Source organism: Patella vulgata, chromosome 6 (assembly GCF_932274485.2).
Source record: "Patella vulgata chromosome 6, xgPatVulg1.2, whole genome shotgun sequence".
NCBI lineage: Eukaryota > Metazoa > Mollusca > Gastropoda > Patellidae > Patella > Patella vulgata.
Genome location: NC_065884.2, coordinates 68,867,857 through 68,895,421, shown reverse-complemented (window position 1 = coordinate 68,895,421; position 27,565 = coordinate 68,867,857). Strand labels below are relative to the sequence as shown.

The window sequence follows — 27,565 nt, the reverse complement described above, 5'->3', positions numbered from 1 at the left end:
CAGCCACTCCTCATATACAGAACAGTTTTTATATTTGCCTTAGCCAGCATACTACAAATATATATTTATATATATAATATATATATATAAAAGACAGTTCGGATAATATCATTACCTTTGTCGCTACTCATAACCCCCAACATCCCAACTTCTTTAAAACAATGTAGGGCAATCCTGGCATCAAACGACAACCTCAGAATTAAATTTGATAAGGTTCAATTCATTAAATCACAAAGACAGCCACCTAATCTGAAGCGTCTCCTAACCAAAGCAAAATTCAATTCATCTATCACAAGGACCGGCTTTTATGTATCTAAATGCCCGGATCTTCGATGTAAATGTTGCAACCATATTACGCCAAATAGCAAATATAATTTTCCTAAATTTACATTTAGTGTCAACGACAATATGAATTGTGACACAAAAAATCTCATATATGTCTTGACTTGCAATGGGTGTCTAAATTTTTACATAGGAGAGACGTCCACGCATCTACGGGATAAAGTACGCAACCATCGACGGGATTGTAATATTGAAAATGGGCCCTTATTTGTAAATAGACATATTTTTAAATGTGCACAACACCTACAAGTAAAATTCCAAATTTTCCCTTTTTATAAAATGAAAGTCGATGACACCACGAAAAGGAAATTAATGGAAAACCATTTTATTAAAAAATATGTTCCTCGACTTAATAGTCAATAAGTAACAATTGGCCATTAGCTTCATTAATTTTCTTAAACCTACCCCATGATTATCTTAAACTCATTGTTCATAAAGTGAACCCCATATACTACAGATTAACACATGTGTGTACATGTTTCTATTAGTTAACGATATACTATGTAACCATAGACAATGGTAACTATAGCCAATTAAAACCACAGTGTTACTATGTAAATATGTATAAATATACTATACTGTCCATCTTTATACAATGACATTATTTATGAATAGTCCCAAGACGGACGAAAAGTACTTTAAAATGTTATTAAACCAGTGCTGAAATCAGTTTGTGTCGGCATACCTTTTTTATCTTTTCATCATTTACCGTGAAACAAAGTAGTGCAGCTTTGCGGTTGTGCTAATAATTTTGGATATATATATATATATATATATATATATATGGCTACTTTGAATCAGCATTTGCAAATGAAAAAAACTATTCAGTTGATTTATGGCTGGCAGCGGTCTCTAGGCTACAGCCTCTAAAACATATACCTTAATACTTTTGGTGGAAAATGATTTACTAACCAGCGGCTGCCAGGCAGTATACGCCCACATTTTCGAGAGATGGATAGAAAACAAGCTAAAAGGAAAGTGATTTTTCCTACAATCAAGGGCCATAATTCAGGAAATTACAATTCGATATGCACAAATATCGAAAGGAACAAAGATCTTTGAGATATAAACTTACATATCAAGTTTCAACAAAATCGGATAAAAATTGTGACCTCTACAGGGTCCACAACCCTGATATACCATATTTTTACGCAATTTGAGAACGAGGGGGCGGCCATTTTGTCGATCAGTTTAGGCCGATTTTCACGAAATTCGAACTCAGTTGTCCCTAGGGTGTAACGGTGATATAATAATACGTTTTTTTAAATCGGATAAAAATTATGACCTCTATAGGGTCCACAATCTAAAAACGCGATTTTTCGTACAATCAGGGGTCATAATTCAGTAAGTTACGGTCTGATATGCGCGAATATCGAAAGGAACCAAGATCTTTGTGTTATAAACTTACATTTCAAGTTTCAACAAAATCGGATAAAAATTGTAACCTCTGATATACCATATTTTTATGCTATTTGAGAACGAAGGGCGGCCATTTTAGCTGTCAGTTTTTGGCCGATTTTCACGAAATTCGAACTCAGTTGTCCTTAGGGTGTAACGGTGATATAATAATATGATTTTTTAAATCAGATAATAATTATGATCTCTATAGGGTCCACAAGCTAAAAACGTGATTTTTCGTACATACAGGGGCCATAATTCAGGAAGTTACGGTCCGATATGCGCGAATATCAAAAGGAAACGAGACCTTTGGGTTATAAACTTACATTTCAAGTTTCAACAAAATCGGATAAAAATTGTGACCTCTATAGGGTCCACAACCTTGATATACCATATTTTTACGCTATTTGAGAACGAACGGCGGCCATTTTGTCTGTCAGTTTTGGGCCGATTTTCACGAAATTCGAACTCAGCCGTCCTTATGGTGTAACGGTGATATATTAACACGTTTTTTTAAATCGGATAAAAATTATGACCTCTATAGGGTCCACAAGCCAAAAAACACGTTTTAGCGTACAATCAGGGGCCATAATTCAGGAAGTTACGGTCCGATATGCGCGAATATCGAAAGGAACCAAGATCTTTGTGTTATAAACTTACATTTCAAGTTTCAACAAAATCGGATAAAAATTGTGAACTCTATAGGGTCCACAACCTTGATATACCATATTTTTTACGCTATTTGAGAACGAACGGCGTCCATTTTGTCTGTCAGTTTTTGGCCGATTTTCACGAAATTCGATCTCAGCCGTCCTTAGGGTGTAACGGTGATATATTAACACGGTTGTTTAAATCGGATAAAAATTATGACCTCTATAGGGTCCACAAGCCAAAAAACGCGTTTTTGCGTACAATCAGGGGCCATAATTCATGAAGTTACGGTCCGATATGCGCAAATATCGAAAGGAACCAAGATCTTTGTGTTATAAACTTACATTTCAAGTTTCAACAAAATCGGATAAAAATTGCGACCTCTATAGGGTCCACAACCTTGATATACCATATTTTATCGCTATTTGAGAACGCTATTTTTATGTGGACGTATATTGTCGTCGCCCCTGTTCGTCTGGACGTCCGGACGCCTGTCCGTCCACACTTGCGGGAAATTATACCGAATACCAACTGCAAAGGGATCTTTTACGTGCACGGGACCAATGCCAATGTACATGTATACACGGGAACACAGCTTTTTGTTTCAACCGAACGACTAGACAGCTGTTCTTGTCAAACCCTTGGATGAACGGTTACCTGAGACGTATAATACGCAAACGTAATAAAATTCATATCAGTGCTAAACCCCATAATAGTCTCGATACATGGAAATAATTTCGTGAATACAGAAATTTTGTTATATCTGAAGTAAGAACATGTAAAAGGCAATACTACGATAACATTGATAATAAAATTAACTCTGACAGATTTGATAAAAGGGCTTGCTTTTCATACCGGCAAATCCTCCACGGAAATCCCTACCCTTAAAGTTAATGATAGACTTTTTTATGGTGATTTTGAAAAAACTAATATTTTAAACGATTATTTTTGGAGTCAGTCTCATCTTGAGGATGCTAACGATGAGCCACCGGAACTTTATGTTAATCCGACTGAAATTGAACAGCCAGTTTACACAGCGGCTAAGGTACGCGATCAGCTGATCCCACTTTCGACAAATAAAGCCAGTGGACCTGACAGAGTTAACAACATTATTTTGAAAAATTGTGCTACGTCATTAAGCCAACCCCTTTCCGCATTGTTTAATTTCCTACACAATACAACTGTATTTCCGAACATATGGAAACAGGCTATCGTAGTTCCAGTCTTTAAACAAGGTGATATTCACGATCCCGCGAATTATAGACCTATATCATTATTAAGTCTACTTGGAAAAATCTCTGAAAGACTAATTTACAAAGATATACACAATTTTCTATTAACCAATCATTTATTAAGCCCTCGCCAATCGGGATTCAGAATAAATGACTGTACTATTTATCAATTAATTGACATATATGATTATATTTCGTCAGCTCTCGATAACGGTAAGAAGTAAAAGTTATATTTTGTGATATTAGTAAAGCGTTCGACCGTGTGTGGCATAAGGGTCTGATTCATAAACTAAGTTGTATCGGTATCCAAGGTAAACTTTTAATGAAATGAAATTATATTAGATTATTTGACGAATAGAAAACAATCAGTAGTTATTAAAGGTGAAAGCTCTAATTTAAATAATATAACTGCAGGTGTTCCCCAAGGATCAGTTTTGGGCCCACTTCTTTTCCTTATTTTTATCAATGACATTACTGACAATATCACTTCTAATATACGTCGTTGTATCTAACTATTGAAAACCCAGGCGAATGTGAAAATGTAATAAATTTAGATCTGAATTTGATTAACAGCTGGTCGACCAAATGGAAAGTAAGATTTAACCCTCTAAAAACAGTTTCCATGACATTCTCTACAAAACAATCCCAAACCTCTTTTGAATTAAACTTTAACAATGTAAGAATTAAGGAATCGATATACCACAAACACCTTGGCCTTATTTTGCAAACTAATTGTCAGTGGGATAACTATATTGAATATGTAATATTTAAAGTTAAACGCTCTATTGACTGTCTCCGTGGCTTAAAATATCGTATTTCTCGTAAGTCTTTAGAGAGTATTTACAATGCATTTATTTTGCCCTTATTCGATTACGCTGACGTTTCATAAGAAACTCCTATATAAACTTGAAAGCTATGGTGTCAACACTGGGGGCTGTTTCACGAAATTTTAACTAAGATAAAATCCAAATTTTAGTAATTTGATTGGATAATATTAGATTGATTTTAGTGCTTAGTCAGTCAAAATTGAAGTATCTTCTAAAATTTGGATTTTATCTTTAGTTAAAATTTCGTGAAACAGGCCCCAGAACTCTTAACATGGATTAATTCCTTCTTAACTAATAGAACTCAGTGTATAGTGGTAGAGGGCAAAACATAGTCATCTGTGCGAGTCGAATCAGGAGTGCCCCAAGGGACCTGTTTAGGACCAACTCTCTTCCTCATTCATATCAATGATCTTCCCCTAAAAGTCAAATCAACAGTTAGGCTATTTGCAGATGACTGCCTACTCTACAGAGCCATAAATTCTCTTGAAGACCATTATCAACTACAATCCGACCTACAATCCCTGCTGGAAATATGGGCCAAAGAATTGGGAATATCATTCAATGCTAAAAAATGTTATATTCTGAGAGTATCAAGATCCAAAAAACCAAGCACCTACATCTACCAACTATGTGATACCATTTTAGAAGAAGTAGACAATAACCCATACCTAGGAGTCATCATCAGTAATTCATTGAAATGGAGTAAACACATAAATAAGACTGTTAATAAAGCTCATTCCACATTGGGATTCCTTAGGCTTAATCTACGCAAGTGTCCTAGATCTCTTAAGATTACAGCTTACCAATGTCTAGTACGCTCAGTGTTGGAATATTTCTCATCAATATGAGACCCGCACAGTCAAACGGCCATTCTATCCCTTGAGAAGGTACAAAGATCCGCAGGACGATTCATAACATCGGATTACTCACGTGAAGCAGCGTCACTAAGATGCTTAACGATGTGGGTATAAAACCGCTACGAGAACGCCGGAGAGATCATAGAGAGAGAGAGATGGGGTTTAACGTCCACTCGACACAAACTAGGTCATTTCGGGACTAACATATGGTTTAATTTTATTTCAATAATTCGCTTGCGCGTAGGGGTCTTTAGCAGTGGGAGGAAACCGGAGGACCCGGAGAAAACCCACGAGGTTGGACAGGCGACCCTACTCCTTGTCACGTACAACCGGGGATTCGAAACCACGCCAGTCGACTCAATGACAGACTTTATGATACAGCGCGCGCAAGCTTATTCTTATGTATAAAATGGTCAATAAATTGGTTCCCCCTTCTAGTACCACCTACAATTTCTGAAGTAAATCCTTACCCTGTTCGTAATAAGAATGAATTGAAAAATATAGCTTCTAACACTAATTATTATAAAAACTCATTTTTGCCTTCAACAGTTGACCTTTGGAACAGCCTTTCTTACGATACGCAAAACGCCTCCACTATACAAAATTTCAAAATTAAGATAAGCGTGAACGATCATAAAATACACAAATATTATTACTATGGAGAACGTGAATTTCAGATTATACATTCCAGACTTCGTAATTGTAAAAGTGCTCTAAACTTCCATAGATTTTTAATGCATATTTCACATTATCCGACATGCAGATGTGGCCACACTCAAGAAGACAGCGGCCATTATTTTCTGTACTGCCCAAATTATTCGTCTCAGCGTAACTCAACATTAAATACAATCCCATTTAAATCCATAAATACAAAAGCGTTCCTATATGGCGATCCCGACGGAAGTAACTCGTACAACGAAGTGATTTTTAGTAATGTTCACAAGTATTTAAAACTAACCAAGCCCTTTGAATAGATAGGGTAATTGGCTGGCGACGATGATTGATGTTAGATGGTGATAATGACGATGATGATGAACATGAAGATGATTCATTTATTTATATATTTATTTATTTATTTGTATAAATGTAAGATATAATACCTTTGAATTTGTACATTTTATCAATGTTATTGAAATTTACATGGAGATGAATTTATATAAGCTTTGGCTTGTTTTCAGATCCACGATATCAGTATTGTAAATAATCATGATAGAATAGAAATAAAATATTGTTTAAACCAAACCCTCCGTCCTGCACCACTGACAAGGGGGAACCCGGTTGAGTCAAACCGTACCTTGAATATAATAAGACTGCATATACCACTGTATATAATTATATGAAGGATATTATTTAAATTTCGAGTAGGAAGTTTCACCGCTGTCTGGGCAAAATTTCTCTCTTAGCACACTGTATTTCCGTCGTCAGTAGCCCAGTAGGACGTTAAACCCCATTTCATTTATCGACGTCCCCGGATAAAGTAAAAGAAGTCGATAATACATAAAATAATATATTTTATAAAAGATGATGTCGTGATAAGAAAAGCGGTACCATTATTAATCTTCTCTATAGCTAACCACAGCAAGGGATAACGCACCAAGTGACCAAAATAAAAACCCATATCGAATTCCTGTTTAGATAATAAATTGAGTGGGTTGTTGGATTTGTTTATTGCATTGGACGACACAGAAACCCACCAAGTGGCCGAAATAGAAACCCATATCGAACTCCTGTTTAGATAATAAATTGGGTGGGTTGTTGGTGTATTTGTTTATTGCATTGGACGACACAGAAACCCACCAACTGGCCGAAATAAAAACCCATATCGACCGTCTTGTTAAGAGTGGAACTCCTGCGTAGATCGACTGGATTGTTGGTATGGTTTTTTTACTGCACTGGACGACATTGGTCATTACACTTTTAATGACTTCGATACCTGTTCACACTCCTTAAATCCATTTACTTGTCTCTATTGATGTTAAGAGTCCCCTCAGACCCAGTCCAAATATAAGAGAGAGAAAGATAGGGTTTAACGTCCACTCGACACAAACTAGGTAATTTCGGGACTAACACATGATTCAACTTTTATTTCAATAATTCGCTTGCGCGTAGGGGTCTTTAACAGTGGGAGGAAACCGGAGGACCCGGAGAAAACCCATGAGGTTGGACAGGCGACCCTACTCCTTGTCACGTACAACCGGGGGATCGAAACCCCGCCAGATGACCGAATGACAGAGAGTATGATACAGCGCACACGTGCTAACCATTCGGCCATCCACCCCGTCCCCCTTCAAATATAAAAACCTAGTTACATATTATTATACGTCGCTGTCTGAAATCGTTTAGCATCTACGGTGATAAAAGCTCAGTTACATGCATCACGAGAACGGATAAGATTACGTGTAATGCATCAGTAAAAGCAAATCTGGAGAACAAAACGTTTGAGCATGGAAAGAATGCACACAGTCACCCCACACAACCTGGAAAGCTGCAAGAGTTTAAGTCCGTAGAGAAGTAGTTATTTCTAACACTCATTCCATTAATGAGCCAAACGTTTTATCTGAGATGAAATGAAATGAAATAGGGTTTAACGTCCTACTATTCTGCTCCTATGCTGGGCTAATGAAGACGGGCATACGCCATACAGTGTGCTATGTGGGAAATTTTGCCCGGGAAGCGGCACTATCGCCTACTCTTATATCGAATTCCAACTGCCAAGGGATCTTTTACGTGCATTCCAATGTATACACGGGACCTCGGTTTTTCGTCTTATCCGAAGGACTAGACAGCTGTCCTTGTCAGGCCCCCCGTCCTGCATCACTGAGAAGGGGAAACCACGCCGGAAAATCCACTTAGCCACGTGATCCCCTTATCTGAGATGTTCAGTTATGTTGGTTACATATGGTGTTTAATATTCTCTAGGTCAAAGATTCTGCATTAGGCAATATTTTTATGTCAGCTAGAGCCATAGTTAAATAAGATCTAGATCTCGATATGCTTGATGACGGTAGAAATAATCCAGAAATTTACATAAGAGCTGTTAATAGAGTCCGAGAATTGAACAGACCCAAAGATCAAAATTGTAATGTAAATGAAATGAAATGAAATGGGGCTTAACACGTCCTACTGTTCTGCTCCTATACTGGGCTAATGAAGACGGGCATACGCCATATAGTGTGCTATGAGGGAAATTTTGCCCGGGCAGCGGCACTATCGCCTACTCTTATATCGAATTCCAACTGCCAAGGATCTTTTACGTGCATTCCAATGTATATACGGGACCTCGGTTTTTCGTCTCATCCGAAGGACTAGACAGCTGTCCTTGTCAGGCCCTCCGTTCTGCAGCACTGACAAGGGGTAACCACGTCGGAAAATCAGGATGAACTTTCTCTGCCAATGCAGGGATCGAACACCCGACCTCCATTCTAGCGAGCCAGCGTCTTAACCGCCTAGCCACCGTGGCTCCAAATTTTAATGTAGGTAGTAGTATAAATAGTGACAACATCGGTAATATAATATAATATATATATATATATATATATAGAGAGAGAGAGAGAGAGAGAGATAAATGGAGTTTAACGCCCACTCGGCACAAAATAGATCATTTCGGGACTGAGGTATGGTTCAATTTTATTTCAACGACTCGTACAATCGGAGAATCGAAAACCCGCCAGTTGACGTTATGATGCAACAGACCATTCGGCCACCCCCCCCCTCCCCGCCCCTCCCCGCGTAATATAATATATACCGTGATGTCATGTTATTACTGTTATATTTAAGTTTGATGTTATATTTTATTCATTTCCAGATTATATAATCAGCTATACCAGAAGGCTTTTTTTTCAAGCAGACTTGACAGTGAAAGGAAAAGGGCACATTTTGTTGGCAATGGAGAGGCAACTACAGCAACTGTCCATATCCAGACAATGGTTCATTGGTGGAACTTTCAAAACTGTTAAATTATTTTACCAAAATGTCAATACAAGGTTTTGTACTTTCTGGCAGACAAGTAAAATTGGTTCCTCTATTTTTTGCTTGATGCCACGACGCAGAACAATAGACTATATTGAGGCTGCAACATAGAAAGTCTTTCCACAGGTGCATGTTCGTGGTTGCCTTTTCCATTTTACGCAATCCATATGTAGACAGTGTCAAGAGTTAGGGTTACAGGTAAATTTACTTAGCCTACATTATTTAAATATATGTAAACGATGCATTTTCCATATATTAATATTAATTGTTTTTCTTTTCAGGATGATATAAAGTGCATGTATAATACTACAGGGTCTATATATACAGTAGAGTTTATTTAAGTTCTGTAAAATCCTCTGGTTAATGTATTGAAGTTGTTAGCTAGTACCAGTGACAACAAGAACTAGGCTAACAAGAATATGTCTGGTAGTTTAAAATCGGACAATGACATCATAGTCTGATAATCCAAATATGGTAATCCCATGCCTTAGAAACGTGGTTAGCCGCCCTCCTAGGTACCCATATAAGTACACTGTGTTGAAATACATGACTCATGCACGTAACCTCTTTATAAAGAACGTGCGGGATTTAAGTTTCTTTAGACATTATTGAGAGGCTGGGAAATAGATATCATTCGGAGTTCCCAGGGGAACATCGTAGCCTCCTCGACTGAGAGGCTGGAAAATAGACATCATTCGGATATCCTTTAGACACCACTTGGATTAGACCACCCCGTTAAGTCGTAGGAGAGCCATATGATGTTGTGGGTCTCCGTCGGTAAACTGGTGGGGTAGAGAAAATTGATGTTAATAGAAATCTATGCGGGGGGTAGGGTGCATGCCCATTCCATATTTGGTATTTTGCCGTCATCAGTCTATGACGTAAATCAATTTGGGATAGGCACCTATAAGAGAGGGCGGGACTAAAATGGTGTTAGACACGAATTGGATTTTTTTTTAGATTACCACGTGTTGTAGTGGTTTCCCGAGTCTAGCCACACTGGTTATACCCCCGTCAGACTGGGGTGGCGTCCTTACTGCGACGCTACGGCGACGGAAAATGGTCGCAAAGCGCCAAGATCGCCATAAACGCGTGGTGGAAACGCCAGATATCGTGCTGTGGTCTCCATGGCCGTGAATGATCGCTTAGTCACCGCATTTGTTTTAAGCATGTTCAAAACAAGCGCCAAGGCTTTGCGATCTAACCTGGAAAGTTGTAATACCCCAGTTAGACCGGGTGGCGTCCTTACTACAATACAGCGACCGTACGGCGACTAGAAAATGCACAAGGTCGCAGGCAAACGTGAACACAACGTACGAAAATGTCCAAAATTATTACAAACTTTAAATAAAAATTGCGTTTTCACATCTTTCAAGGGCAGATCGCAGAAGCTTGGCGTTTGTTTTGAACATGCTCAAAAAAAAAGCCGTGACTCGGCGATCATTTGCGACCATCGGGACCACCTCGCGATATCTGGCGTTTCCACCACGCTTTTACCACGCTTATGGCGATCTTGGCGCGCTCTGGGGCCATTTTCCGTCGACGTAGCAGCGCAGTAAAGGTACCACCCCGGTCTGACGGGGTAGAGAACGAGACTTTTTTCAAGTTTGTAAATTTTTTGAGACAATTTCTCGCGTTGTGTTTACGTTTGCCGGCGACCTTGTGCATTTTCTAGTCGCTGTACGGTCGCAGCAGCGCAGTAAGGACGCCATCCGGTCTGACGGGGGCATGACAGAGGTAGTGCTACATTGTTATAAAATAATTTAAGACCATTCGAAAATTAAAATATTTTAAAATTGTTTTTTTTTCTTTTGTTTTTTAAATGTTTGGTTCATTGAACCATTACCGTTAAAATATTTTAGCCGTTTTGACCAATGTTTTGGCCGTTATGACCAGACATTTTGATTTACACCAAGAAATCACATGGATTTAAAGGACAATATTGGTGTCAGTCAATATTATGTGATAGATTAACTTACATAGATTTCAAATATAAATTTTAAGTAAACCTCTATAGCGCGGTTTAGCAGCGACCTCCACCTATTCAAGGAAGCTCAAGGATATATGCGGTTTGTTTTGGGCAGTATAAGACTGTGATTGTAGATTTTGTACAACCAACGTTAACTGTGAACTTGGCATTCCTTTTCACAATTTCCCAAAAGATCCAGAGATAAGATGACGGTGGTTTGTCAATATAAGAAACCAGAACTTTCCCGTTAACACAAGTGCAAAGAAACTAAATGAAATGAAATGGGGTTTAACGTCCTACTGTTCTGCTCCTAAACTGGGCTAATGAAGACGGACACATGCCATACAGTGTGCTATGAGGGAAATTTTGCCCGGGCAGCGGCGCTCCGGCCCACTCTTATATCGAATTCCAACTGCCAAGGGATCTTTTACGTGCACTCCAATGTGCACACGGGGCCTCGGTTTTTCGTCCCATCCGAACGACTAGACAGCTGTCACTGACGAGGGGAAACCACGCCGGAAAATCTGGATGAACTTTCTCGGCCAATGCAGGGATCGAACACCCGACCTCCAGGCTAGCGAGCCAGCGTCTTACCCACTTAGCGGCGTGATCCCCCGCAAAGAAACTAAAGAACTATCATGTATGTGGCAAACATTTCAAACCAAGTGATTACGAATGTGAAACAAAGCATTTAGTGACACCTTCTCTATTTAAAGTCTCAATACCACTCTTGCTGTAACTGAATAATATGTCCCAATCTTTATTCTGGTCAACAAATTGTACTATTTTACAATATTCCAATTAATTGATGATATAAATTTCATCTTAACACACCTAATTTAAAAAATTGGAAAAATTCAACTAAATGATTTGAAAAGCCTGACGTAAAGCTTTTCAAATGTTACTTGGATTTAAAAATATTTTTGAACCCTCTGGACAAGTAAAATAGGATTTAATGGATAATTTACACAACAGCTAGGACACTAACACATCTAGTACTTAGTGTAAGGCTATTTTATTTTCTGGAGCTGTCAAGCCAGCAAGAGTGTTATTGTCCCTTTAAAGATACATTATGGGAGATTAGATAAAGGAGCTGGCAGTTCTCACTATAATAGTTAAAAACAGAGAATTTTACAATTTTATGCCTAGTCTCGATCATCATTACTAAAGTTGGTACGATAAAACATAGTCTTGATTATCCACTTTTTTACGCCCACATTTTCATGTGGACGTTTATTGTCGTCGCCCCTGTCCGTCCGTCCACAATTGTTTGTGGACACTCTACAGTTCACAATTCTTATCCGATTTTGACGACACTTGAATTATAGGATTATCTCCAAAGGATCTTGGTTGCTTTCGATATTGGCGTGTATCGGATCGAAACTCCATGGGTTATGGCCCCTGGTTATACTTGAAATGCATGTTGCTAACCCAAAGATGTTGGTTCCTTTCGATATTTGCATTTCGGTTTGTAACTTCCGGAATTGTGGCCCCTGATTGTACGAAAATTCGCCTTTTTTAGCTTGTTGCCCCTTTGGAGGTCACAATTATTATCCAATTTAAAAAATTGTTTGATTATATCACCGTTACACCGTAATGAAGGTTGAGTTCGAATTTCGTAAACATCGGACCAAAATTGCCGGACAAAATGAAAGCCGCTTGTACGCGAATAGTGTAAAAATATGGCGGCTTAAAGTTGACACACTCCACTGGCAGAGAAGAAAAATGTATTTCTTAGTGATAATTTCATGCATAGAGCCTTAAAAAGTTGTGATATTTCTGGATATGTTATACTGTGCCATTTCTGATGTAAATTATCAAATTACAATTATGCGATATTGTTAAAACGTGAGTTTTTTTTTGTGTCAATTTAAGCTGCTCTCTAAATCTGTTCACCTGAGTAGTACTTTCTAAGTGTCAAGTGTGGGTGAGTGATTGGTCACAGTCAGTCTTATCAATATTCCTAGATGTGTGTGAATTATTTCTTCTCGACATTTATGATGGATTTTACGAGATTAACATTGTAATATTCCGACTATATGTGGAAATTGATGAAGATTTGTTTCTGTGTCACATAAACAGTACTCATAGTAAATCATTTCTGATATTACAGTCAGTCTTCACTGGTTAGTAAAGTGTTTTTCCTGTTACATAAATATATCTAAAATGGCGAATCACAAAGCTAAAAAGACAAAAAGGAGTCACCAGGACATATCAACCAGTATAAACGAATTTTTAGACACTATGCTCCAGGATGATAACTCAATAAAATCCTTCTTGGCTGAACTCAATTAAACCTCAAATATTAACCGAATTTAATGAAAAAGTTGAAAATCTGGAATCAAGAATTGATGATCTAGAGCAATATTCCCGACGTACGTGTCTGAAGATAAGTGGCATCAGCGAGTTAGTTGACGAAAGCACTGATGATATTGTGTTGTCTTTAATAAACGATCATGTTTTACCAGATGGTGCTACCAAGCTTGACAAGTCACATATTGGGCGTACCCACAGAGTTGGAGATAAACATGGCAAGTTTCACAGAGATATCATAGTACGCTTTATTAGCTATCGTGATAGGGCTTCAGTATATGCAAATAAAAAAAATCTCAAGGAGTACAATATTCAGAACAAAACTAAGGTTTACATAAATGAGGCGCTAACTAAAACCCGCTCAGCATTATACAAATCAACACGTGATCTATTTAAAGATAAAGTTATCAAAAACTGTTGGACCTACGACGGGAAGATATTTGTTAGTAATTTTGACGGCCGCAAACATCTCATTACACGTGAAGATGATTTGCTATCATTTAGAAACAATGTAAACCCCAGACGACATCTACACGCAGATCAGCGAGAAGGTCAAGGTCGCCCAGAGGCGTCGTCTGCAACTCGTGAACACCCTAATAACACTTATTATCTACCGGATATTAGCACGCATCATATGAGACAACCGTCCCTGATGGATATGGGTTTAACATCTACACCTAAAGGGGCGATATTAAGTGACACAGTCGGCAATGTAAACCAAAACTCAAATAGATATCAAATGGTATCAGATGCTGTAAACTTATAAATTTATTTAGACATTTCATAAATCTGAAAAGTAAAATCTTCATTAGATTTCCAGCACGATAAAATCTTTCTCAATATGAAAATCATATACTCATTGTCTTGTCCAGTGAATACTAGTACCTAGTAATGTATTTAACTCCTACATCTATTCGATAAGAAATTATCGCATAATGATAAATGGAAACTACTTTTATCTTACCTTCCTGATATTTTGTTACAACACGATGCATTTAATAATATAACTATCACATTGTTATTCTTATGAAATTTGGTATTAAGGTGTGTAGAGTATATTCCAGTGTCATGTTTCTCATACAAACGAAGCGGCGACACTTCAATTAACATATAATTTGCATAAAATATGTCTGGTAATTGAATTTGATAAATGCTGTTAATATATAACTATAAAACTACTTAGCACGTCAGTCTATAAATATTCCAATAGCTACGGTGTATTATACATAGCGATGGCTTATCTTAGATATATAATATATATAATTTTGATATTACAATACATCATGTCAATATTACGTAGCTACTGAACCATATACATATACTGAGCTACCTGTAAATTGTCAGGTACAGCTCTGAAAGTATGAAAATCATAATATGATATTTGCATTCAATAGGTCTATCACTGCAGTGAATACAGTAAAGCTACTCAGTATAATACCACTTGTTATTATTTAAAGTAATTGTACGCTCAACCAGCACAGTATACACATCCACAGCTGTTTGACTTAAACATTTTTTTTTTTTTTTTTTTTCTTCTTCTCTGCCAAAGGAGCAATACATGAGCATTACTCTGCTCACAAGTTATTTAACTTGTTGTCTACCATGTGTCTGTATATATGTTTCTCTTCTAATTGTGACTCGTTCTGTACATAGCGAAGCTTCGCAAAAGCCTGTTTCAGTCTCAACATGTTTTGTAATTATGATTGTAAATACTATGCTTTGTTTATTGTTATTACTGTATTATTATTATTATTACATACAATTATTTTCTCAAAATGGGCTTCCATACACACAGGTCTATTATCTCCTCCATAGCTTTAAATTTGTTTATTTACTTTTAAATAGTATTAAATGACGTCAATTAAACTTCTGTCCATCAATGTAAGAGGAATTCGAAATGCTTTAAAAAGAAAAAAGATATTTAATTGGTTAAACGAACAATCATGTGCTATTAATTTCCTTCAAGAAACTCACAGCAGTGTATGCGATGAAACCGATTGGCAGAACGAATGGGCTGATCGCATATTGTTTTCACATAGTAGAACCAACTCAGCAGGGACAGCTATTTTTTTAAAAAGTAACAATAACATAAATGTTATTAAAAACGAATCCGATGAAAAAGGTTATTTTAACATTTTAGTAATAAGTGTCTATAATGATATCTTAGTTTTAGTCAATACATATAGCCCTATATCTGACAATGACCAGTACATTTATTATACAAGATTACTTAAATCTTTACAACAGCTATGTAGTGAAATTGACACGTTCTCAATGGTAATTGGCGGAGATTTTAATAATGTCCTAAATGTTCAACTTGATAAATATGGCGGCAATTATAAACTGAAAAGAAAAGGCCAAACTGCCATATTCAATATAATTAATTATTTTAACCTCTTAGATATATTCAGAAATCTAAATCAAAATAATAAGCGTTTTACTTGGAAACAAAGGAAGCCTTTCATACAAAGTCGAATCGATTTTTGGCTGATATCGGAAAAACTTCAAGATTGTATAAAATCATGTACAATAAAGCCAACTTCCTTTACTGATCACTCATCAATTCATTTACATATCAAAATAAACAATTATCCACGCGGACCAAATCTGTGGATATTTAACTCTTCGCTAACAAAAGACAAGACATATACTAAAATGATAAAATCATCAATACCGATATGGAAAAGTAAATATTTTGACAAACAAAATAAAAATGGTTTATGGGACTTCATTAAATTTAAGATAAAGGAATCTTCTATAGGATATTCCAAAAAGAAACAAAAACTTAAAAAAGCTGTAAAAAATAGTCTAATTGAAGAACTGGTCAAGATTGAATCCCTTATCAGTAAACAGGAACCTTGTGACAACAAAATTATCGAAAAACTTTATGATCAATATACTGAAGTTAAACAATCATTAGATAAAATTTACATTGATGAGACGCAAGGAGCAATTATTAGATCTAAACAAAACTGGTATGAAAATGGTGAAAAAAACACAAAATTATTTTTAAACTTAGAAAAAGATAGAAAATGTGCTACGACAATAAATAAGCTTAAAAAATCAGACGATTCTGCTAAATTTGACCCCATTGAAATTTCGGATGAAATATTTCTATTTTATAAAAATTTATATGCGTCGAAAGATACGTCTTTTAAAAAGGAAAACAATTTTATAACAAATTTTAGACCCGTAGAAAGGCTAAATGAATACCAGAAGGATTTATTTGAATTCAAAGTTGACTATTTCGAACTTCAGAAGGCCTTAAACTCGTTTAAAATAAATAAATCTCCAGGAAATGATGGTATCACAATTGAATTTTATCGACATTTTTGGCCAGATATTTATGTATTATTATTAGACTCGTATAACTGTAGCTTTGAAGAAGAATCTTTATCCGTAACACAACGTCAATCAGTTATTAAACTCATTCCTAAAGGTAATAAAGATAGAACATGCTTAACTAACTGGAGACCCATTACGCTTATTAATGTCGATGTGAAGCTGATAAGCAAAGTTTTGTCTAATAGATTAATACCATTTTTGAACCAATTAATACACCCAAATCAGTCCGCGTTTATACCAGGTCGCCACATTCATGAAAATACCCGTATTATCTCCGACTGTTTCGATCTTGCGAAACAAAAAAGAATAATAGGCTTTCTTTTGGCTATAGATTTCCAAAAAGCCTTCGATAGCATAAACCATAACTTTTTAATACAAGCTTTATCGTCGTACGGTTTCGGACGTAACTTTATTAGATGGATAAAAACCCTTTACAAAAATATCACCTGTTGTGTAATAAACAATGGATTTACAACCCCTTATTTTCATGTAAAACGGAGTGTACGACAAGGCGATCCAATGTCATCCAATCTTTTTAATTTGATCATAGAACTGTTGTTATGCGCTATTAGAGACGATATAAATATAAATAGAATAAAATTTGGTCAAAAATCCATAAAAGTTGTAGCCTTTGCTGATGATATAACGGCATTATTAAAAGATTTTAGCTCTGCACGACATTTGCTTGAGGTTTTGCGACTTTTCGGTTTAGTTTCGGGGCTTATAATTAACGTTAATAAAACAGAAGCAATAGATTTAAATAGCTGTGATATGAATTTAATGCAAAAATTAAAATCAACCGGTATAGTATTATGCGAAAAATTTATAAAAATCCTCGGGATCCTTTTTTCAAAAGATACTCAAATTACTAGTGAATTAAACTTTAGAAATAAAATAAATGAAATAGAACAAATATTAAAAGTATGGGATAAACATAAATTATCTTTAATTGGAAAAATACAAATAATTAAAACATTCTGCATTCCAAGAATTCTTTACCCGGCCACTGTTAATCCAGTACCGGATTCTACTATTCAACAACTAAACACAATTTTTTACAAATTTATATGGAACGGTCCTGACAGAATAAAGCGAGACATTCTTATACAAAAAAATAAAAATTGCGGATTAAAAATTATTGACTTAAAAGAATTCCTAATATGTAATAGCATTTTTTGGATTAAAAAAATATATCAGTCACCAATCCAAACATGGCTCATACCATATGAATTCATTATGGCTGAATATGGTGGAAATTTATTACCTGCATGCAACTTTCCAGATAAGTTAAATCTAAAAATTCCTTTTTATAAAAACCTGTATGCCAACTGGTATACAATCTACACAACGCATATAAAGAACATTGCCCACACTGAAAATCAAATTATTTGGAATAATACAAATATAAAGATTAATAATAAAACTATATTTTTAAACTTTCTTTTTAACAATAATATTCGGTACGTTAGTGAATATTTTGATAAAATAAATAAGATCGATAATCAATATTTAGAAAAACATCAATTTATCTTAAAAGGAATAGAAAAGTGTATCTTGCAGTATGTACAGGAAGCGAGCGAGTTTGAAAGTGCGGTACATACAAATTTTAATTGTAATAGAACTCCCTTGGAAGATATAAATACTAATTTTTACAAAATATACAATACCCATTTTCACAACGTAAACTTAAAAAATATTTATGATAGCCGAATACAAGCAAAGTTCAGCAGGCCAAAAGCCATTAAAGAATGGGAACACATTCTAGATACCGAGTTAAGTGATTTAGACGTAGAAAATATATTCAAAATAATAAACACTGTATGTCTTAGTACAAAACTGAGGAGTTTTGAATACAAATATCTCCATAGGATTATATTCACAAATGATAAATTATTCAAAATTAGAAAAGTTGATAACACACTCTGCACTTTCTGTCTATCTAATATTGAAAATGTAGAACATCTCTTTGTCCTTTGCCCATTTTCACAAATAATATGGAATCATCTTCATACTATCCTAGATCGTGGTAATATAAAGATAAATATAAAAACACATATAATACACCTTGGTCTAACTAACAAATCAAATTATATAAGTAATACTGAATGGATTTTCATTAATCATGTAATTATTTTAACTAAATTCTATATATATCGGGCTAAACTACGAAACGAAATGCTCAATATTAATAAGTATGAAAGCTTTTTAGTAGAGCATGCTAAAATGGAGATTGAGATATCTCCAGAATTATACACAAATAAATGGAAATATCTTTTTAAGAATTAACAGATTGCCTCCATAACGATTCCCCATTGATGGATTTATGTACTTAGATCTGTGTATAGTAGGAACCCTGCGACTCACCATTTATATAGAATAATGTATTTTATCATTCAAGATATAAATGTACTTAATATATGCTTGTGGAAATCTGACGTAAATAAAGTGAAAAAAAAAAAAACTTGAGATTACTCTAAAAAAATGATAGATGGCTTCTATTGACAAATTAAACAAGGCAACATTAAACAAGTTGCAATTCTTGCCTCGTTTTCAGAACGGAGATGATAGAACAATTTTTGTTGGCATTTTTGGCTTAATCAACCCATTTGTAACGGGTTTTGAAAGTCAAAATCTTCAAAAATAACAATATTTCATCCCGTTTACACATTTACGTACATGTAAAAGATCCAATGACATTTAGAATTCAATATAAGAGTGTAGTGCCGCTGTCAGGGGAAATTTATCCTCATAGCACACTGTATGGTGTATTCGGTTTTCATTAGCTCAGTCGATGCAGAAAAGTAGGACGTTAAACCCTTATTTCATTTCTAAACTTGTTATTTTGTTTTTCTTGTTACAACGGTCAAGTCTATGTAATAGTAAGAAACATCCGGGGGTTTTCAAATTCAACCTGAAAATGATCCTTTATTTACACTGCTAATTTTTACACGATTTGGAATTCTTCGTCATTTGTTTAAAAATAATTTTTTGATTGGACGTGGTTTGGGTTATTTTTAACATATTTTTCAAAATTAAGTTCATTATTTTGTGGTTTAGAGTTATAATACGAAATAAATTATATTCCAATATCGGCTCTGCTTGTGAGCCTAACCGTTTTCATGTAGATGGATATACGCTTGACAAAGCAATCAAAACATCGAAATGAATGAAATCGACACTTTTATTTTTTACCAATCTGAAAGCTATTCAATATGTGACGTATGTAAACGATAAGATTGTAAATTTGATTCAGTTTAAAAAGCTAGCCATTGAAGTACAAAAATATCATTGTCTCTAATTAGTATGGTTAATAAAATGATGTACAAAAAAAAAAAAAAAAAAAAAAATATGGTATATCAAGGTTGTGGACCCTATAGAGGTCACAATTTTAATCCTATTTTGATGAAACTTGAAATGCATGTTTATAACCTAATGATCGTAGAATCCTTTCGATATTTGCGCATATCGGATCGTAACTTCTTGAATTACGGTCCCTGATTATACGAAAAATCGCCTTTTTTCAGCTTGTGGTCCCTCCGGAGGTCACAATTTAATTATCCGATTTTAAAAACCGTTTGATTATATCACCGTTACACCGTAATAAAGGTTGTCTACGAATTTCGTGAAAATCGGACCAAAATTGCAGGACAAAATGGCGAATAGTCTAAAAAAAAAAAATATGGTATATCAAGGTTGTGGACCCTGTAGAGGTCACAATTTTAATCCGATTTAAATATATGTTTTTATCATAAAGATCTTGGTTCCTTTTGATAATCTCACATATCCGAAGGTAACTTGTATATTCTATAATGGTCATAATTTTTTTTCCGATTTTAAAAACCGTTTAGATATATCACCATTCCACCATAATGAAGGTTGAATTGGAATTTCGGGAAAATCGAAATGAAACTGCCCGACAACATGGCCTCTCTTTGTACGCAAATTGTGTATAAGTATGCAATACAAAGGTTATGGACCCTCTAGAGGTCACAATTTTTATCCAATTTTGATAAAACTTAAAGCATATCTTTATATTCCAAAAATCTCAGCCCCTTTTGATATTTGCACATTTCAGACCATAACTTTCTAGATTATGACCCCTGATTGAACAAAAAATAATTTTTGGTTTTAGCTTGTTCTCTACCCATCCCTTGCAAAATGTGGGCGTATCCTACCTGGCAGCCACTGGTTTGATTTAATCATCAATGAGCGTTGAACAGCAGATCTGATTCCAATCCAATAAATATCGCAGATAATGACATGTTTTCCAGTAGTTCAAGAAGCCAATCAACATAATTGTATGGACATGTCTCTAATTTAAAAATCGAAGTAATTATCAGGTATTAAGGCAATGTCTGTAATTCTAATTATCATCATACACTCAAAGCTGCTCTCGGGCGCTTTACATAAGTACAACTAATATAAAATTACATCAATCACAACACATTAATCCATAAAATAAAAGACAAACAAAAATGGAGAACATTATTTAGTACACAGGGTAAAAGTCTGACACAAATACAGCTAGAAACGTATTCAATCAGTTGAATATTTGATAAAAAGGTTCAGTTTTGAGATACTTGTTAAAAACCTTTAATAGAATTTGCGCTTTTGGTTTCGTTTGATATTGAATTCCATAACTTCGGAGCACCCACAGCGAAATGGTAACGCCAGAGTAACTATTACTATCCTGAGAGTCAGCGAGTGGCATTGTTCCAAGACCTGATCGTATAGTATCAACTTTGGTTGTGAACAAATTAAAAAAATCAACGGCGATACCACCCCCATTCCTGCATTCTCTGTTTGCAAGTGAAAAAACGTAATTTTCAGGGATGAGTTGGTTTATTACAAAGTTATCTGTTGACTTTAACCACGTTTCAGTTAAAATAAAAATGTCAGGATCATTATCATATATGATAATATACCATTATCATATACCAATTCATCAGTTTTGTTTTCACAGATTGTGCATTAAGTAAACACAATGGAATCTGAGATCTTGGGTTTATATGGCAGTTCTTCAATATGTTGGGGGGTTGGATGGCTGAAAGGTTAGCGTGCACGCGCTGTATCATAACGTCTGTCATTGAGTCGACTGGCGTGGTTTCGAATCCCCGGTTGTACGTGACAAGGAGTAGGGTCGCCTGTCCAACCTCGTGGGTTTTCTCCGGGTCCTCGGGTTTCTCCTCCCACTGCTAAAGACCCCTACGCGCAAGCGAATTATTGAAATAAAATTAAACCATATGTTAGTCCCGAAATGACCTAGTTTGTGTCGAGTGGACGTTAAACCCCATTTCTCTCTCTCTCTTCAATATGTTTATTGGTTGGTATTTTGTAAAGATTAGAAAATTTACTTCCCTGTGTGCCTTGAATGGGTTAGTTCTGTTAGTTGTAATCACTTTGATCTTTCTATCCCATTGCCTTCCACCTCTGACCCCTCTACTTCGAACACGAGGGGAATGATGATTACTGTTGATCAGTTGGGGTGGATTAAAGGTTGTTTGTGAGTAGAATTGAAATGAAATGGGATTTAACGTCCTACTGTTCTGCTCCTATACTGAGAACTTGAGGTGATCATTTGTCCCTTTTGTATACAATCAGAAAATATAAAATACAGTTTTGCAAATATCTTATAAAATATATCCCAAAAGAGTAAAAGTTTGGTAGTAACGTGTTCCTGTATGTTCTATGCTAAAAATCACAATGACCCAACACAAGCAACACAATAAAAAAAAAAGACTCAAATACACAGAGCACATAAAACACATCTGCCTCTAAGGCGCTTACATCTATAATTATCATCATGCACTCAAAGCCATTAAAAGCGCAATGCCTATTCTTGAAATATTTCTGGTAAACGTTTTCTTGGGCTTTCCTTATGGCACATGGGTGAAGGTTGTGATGGGTCTCTTTTTGTAGAGTTCTGGGTTTGAACCCAATATCAGTTCTCGGTAATAAACTTTGTTCGCGCAAACGCAACACTTGTCTTTTTATACGATTTTAAGCAGTCCCTCACGTTTTGCGCGTGCATTCTGGCCCTTTAAATACAGATCAAAATTTCAACATTCATCACTTCGGAAAAATGCCACGCCGGATCGGGGGGCTTTACAGGTCGCCGTCGCAAGACACTTGAATGTCCACCCATCGACCATTGCTCGCCTCAGACAACGCTTCCACGCCACTGGAAGAGTTGCCGATCGACCCCGACCTGGAGCGCCACCTGTAACAACCGCTGCTCAAGATCGCAGCTGTTGCAGAGTTGGCACAGGCACTCCAAAATCATTGGCAAACAATCCTACAGCGTGTAGTGAGACATCTGTGCCAGTCCATGCCAAGGCGACTTCAGGCATGTGTAAGAGCTCGGGGTGGACATACCCGATATTGACTTCAGCGGACCCCTGCTTTGTTTCATGGTTCTCTGAGGTATCAGTTTTGTGCATTTGTATTGAATTCTATCATGAAATTATCCACAGATATTTGTTAACAGTTGTTGCAGTAAATAAACTTTGAATTTGACATTGCGTTTTTAATGGCTTTGATGCGTTCTTGTCGTTTTCTAGTTTCTGTTTAGTATATGTTCCTGTTGAAGTTATGTAGCTGTGTTATATTCTGTTCCGATGTAATACTTCTTTTAGACCTCCCTCGCAATCCGGAATATCTGAGTACATTAAATCCTTTAATATTTTCTCCATAAATTCTGAACTTTGACTAGATTTAAAGGGACAATAACACTCTTGCTGGCTTGACAGCTCCAGAAAATAAACAATAGCCTTATTCTAAGTACTAGATGTGTTAGTGTCCTACCTGTTGTGTAAATTATCCATTAAATCCTATTTTACTTGTCCAAAGGGTTCAAAAATATTTTTAAATTCAAGTCACATTTGAAAAGCTTTACGTCAGGCTTTTCAAATCATTTAGTTGAATTTTTCCAATTTTTTAAATTAGGTGTGTTAAGATGAAATTAGTATCATCAATTAATTCGAATATTGTAAAATAGTACAATTTGTTGACCAGAATAAAGATTGGGACATATTATTCAGTTACAACAAGAGTGGTATTGAGCCTTTAAATAACTCCTTGTCAGAGTCTACGTTTTCTTTTTCATCAACATTTTCTACAAACTGACTTGCTCGGAACAGTTCGGCATCCGAATCGTTTGACAACATTGATTGTACAAAATGAATGCCAGTTTGTGACACGTGGTTACTAAAAATGTAATGCACGTGCAACTTACGACTTGTTTTCTTAATTTTATCAGAGACGATATGGGCTAAACCATTGTCTTATAGGTGAAATCAGTTAGGACATTGATGTCGGTATGCAAAACAAATATTACTTTAGGTCGATATATGAAATAACCCACGAACTTAATAATAAATATAGGATACGATAACAAGCTTTATCAGCTTATATAAAATCGCTTCCTTTTCACATATCAACCCTCATCCTCGGCATCCCCAGTAGTTTCATTCCGTTCTACTTCCCTAACCCCTGGGTTTATCTATGGTGGGGATGGAAGTATCCGCCCTTGATGATTGTGCTATTTTTATCGACCAATCCCATAAATCGTTAATTGAAAAGGAAGTTAGCAAAGGGAAGTAACTCTAATCGGACACGGTTATGAGTTAGCCTAAATGAGAGAAGTCTATATTATTCTACATGCGTATTTATTAACAACAAATTATATAATAGTATATTAATATATATTATATATGTAGGTTCAAGAGTTTTATTGAGAATCGTTCGTTTGTTCCCGGAGTTTTACGTCCACGTGATACATAGGGAAGGCATATGTGAATGTTGTTGTTGTTCTTCTTCTTAGTGTTTAACGTCCGTTTTCACCTAAGGTGATATCGCAGACAGTCTTATTTTAATTGTGAATCTAATTGCCAAGTATAAGTTCAATAATAATAAACTTAACAGAATGAAACATTTCAGGCAAAGACCGAATAGTAATAATAACAAAAGTCAAACATATAGATGTTATACATATTTTGAAATCAGCAAAGAATACTACAGATTTTGATAATACAATTAGATATAAATGAATTAGAAATGTATACATTATTTACATAAATCATTCAGTAAATGGACATACTACAGATAATTTGAAATTGTGGAAACCCAGGGTATAGTGGAGTAGAACGGAATGAGAACACATTTATATTAATGTACGCATTATACGCAATTCATCTCCGAGGTCCCGTGTATACATTGGAATGCACGTAAAAGATCCCTTGGCAGTTGGAATTCTATATAAGAGTAGGCCGTAGTGCCGCTGCCCGGGCAAAATTCCCCTCATAGCACACTGTATGGCGTATGCCCGTCTTCATTAGCCCAGCATAGAAGCAGAACAGTAGGACGTTAAACCCCATTTCATTTCATTATACACGATTCTTATCGTTTAAGTCATTGAGATACGTATTATGAACTTAATGCGCTACTTATTGTTCCGTTTGATTCAACATTTCCATGATAATATCTTCTATTTTTCTTTCGAAAGCAACACAACATCTCAACAAGGATGTCTGAAAACTTTTTGTTCATCACTATGTAAACTACAAAATTAGCCGATGAGTTCAAAACCGAAAGAAACGAAGATATGGAACTAACTGCCCGATATGTATTGCGAAATTCTCCACGTATTGTGAATCTTCTCTCTATCATTGATAGAGTAATGGAAATACTTCCAGGAAGAAGGCATATGATGTATATAGTGACAATAGTCATCAACATCTTGGTCATTGCTTGAATGTCGCTCTCTGTGTTTGAGTTTTGTGTAGCATGGGTGACATCGTTTAACCATTTCATCCTTCGACGCATCTGGGTGATAATGGCTATAGTCAGGATTGGTATAAGAAACATGGGCAAAATTCGCAAAACGACGGCTAGGAATACGTTGTTGTAAATATTAAAGAATTGTTCGTTCTCCAAATACAATGGCTGATATGTTATTCGCGCCATTGTTCTGTTCTTTGTGTTGTCATAATAAAAACTAACTGTCGCCAAACCAAAGTCCACAGCAACAAGTCCGATTACGATTACTGTAACAGCTACTACAGAAAATATCATCCGTTTGGGAGTTACCCACAGTTTCACTTTCAGAGGTGTGAAAACGGCAATACATCTTTCACAGCATATAACCAACGACAACAAACTGGATAAACGACTGGTTATGAGCTCCAATATTACAGGTGCACTAAGCATTACATAATCCATGTTTTGAGCTGTGATTGGATCAGCTTTAGCTACAAGACACGGTATCTTTCTCATAAATACTATCAACAGTAACAATGTATCTATAAAGGCCAGATAAGCAAGAACGATATTCGTACTGAACTGTCGCATTTTCTTGCCACCAAGAATAATCAGGCTCAATACGTTACCAATCAATCCTAACAAGGCCACTGGTGGAAGTAAATAACAATTTATCACCGATCGAATGGCATCTGCGGTAACTTTTGTCATGAGGCCCACACTTCCGACAACACTACTGTTGTTTGAATACTGGTCATCTACTGTAGAATTCACCAGACTAGCATTATTCATTGTGGTGAATGAACTTTCAAAGGTTTCCAGAGGATTCAATGTTGTATTAAAAGCCATGATTCTAAACTGGATCTGGATCACTACAAAAGAAATAAAAATATTTCCACGTTAATATATACATAGCGTCAAAATCCTTATTCAAATTGTGACCCATTACAGCTTTGCGAATTCCACATATTCATTATGGCAGAAAGTAGGTGAAATATCATTCGAACTGACATTGAGATACTGGGCTAAGATACAATACCTCGGGGTCAGTTTTCCAACATTTAGATGAACAAAATCATCAAGGAAAAAAAATCTAAAAGAAATGTTAAGTCGTGAGAATCAACTATTCTGATTTCTGAAAAGACCAAAGATTAGATCAATATCTGATTATACTGACAGGGTATTTTCTTATCAAGCCTAAGTAATTTTAAGAACAAAGAAAATCCGCAATACTCTCAAAGGCTCTGGAATTCTTGAACGAAAAATGGTTCTCATGTGAAAATATACACGGACTGACCTCACAATCCACACGCGAACAAAACCCGCGCTAGGTGTCAACAGCCTGAATTTAACGTTAATATATCAAAATGGTTAAAAGATGGGTGTTCCATCTATCCACAGAATTAAAGACAATACCCACAACTCTTTACTGACTTTCATCATCCCATGTCAGCATAGTAGGAAATGGGTCTACAATCTTGTACGCAGCGGACTCGACCACTGCGAGACCGAAAACTTACAATATAGCGTCCAGGAATTTAGTAGCATTGTTAAAACTAAACTTAAATCAGAATGGAAAAATGATTTGGAAGGAGGAAATACTTTAAGATTCAAATTGTAAAGACGGGGGTCAATCACCCACCGCGCAAAATGTGTGGGTTAATTTCTAGACTGATAACTAAAGATTTAATAACCGACCATAACTATAAACTAGTGTGAATGCGGCCCCATTTTATCAGTGTGTGCAATAAATTTGAAGACAAAATATTCCCTGTAAGAAATTTATTGGAAGATGCCAAATTGCAATATACTCTCCAAAATGTACTCCCTCCCCGTTCTCTCGGAATGGGTCATAAGATTTAGGAAGTGATCTTGAAATACGTAAAAAAATCGGGAATTAACTGT

The 27,565-nt window shown here is 35.8% G+C and overlaps 1 protein-coding gene across 1 annotated transcript; it reads right to left on the bottom strand.

Annotated features, from left to right (window-relative positions):
• Nucleotides 1-39: 39 nt before the first annotated feature.
• LOC126824500 (uncharacterized) lies at nt 40-26,371 on the bottom strand. Its single transcript, XM_056101972.1, has 3 exons — nt 26,239-26,371; nt 25,424-25,515; nt 40-51 (listed from the first exon to the last, which is right to left on the bottom strand). Exons 1-3 carry the CDS (start codon nt 26,369-26,371, stop codon nt 40-42), a joined length of 237 nt encoding a protein of 78 aa, XP_055957947.1.
• Between the last annotated feature and the right edge of the window lie 1,194 nt (nt 26,372-27,565).

Excerpts from the sequence above, each read along its gene's own strand:
- LOC126824500 (XM_056101972.1), bottom strand. The coding sequence starts at position 26,371 with ATGACAAAAGTTACCGCAGATGCCATTCGATCGGTGATAAATTGTTAT. Across the intron at positions 25,516-26,238 it reads CAAGAAAATGCGACAGTTCA|TTAGTTCCATATCTTCGTTT; the intron begins GTACGAATATCG and ends CATATCGGGCAG.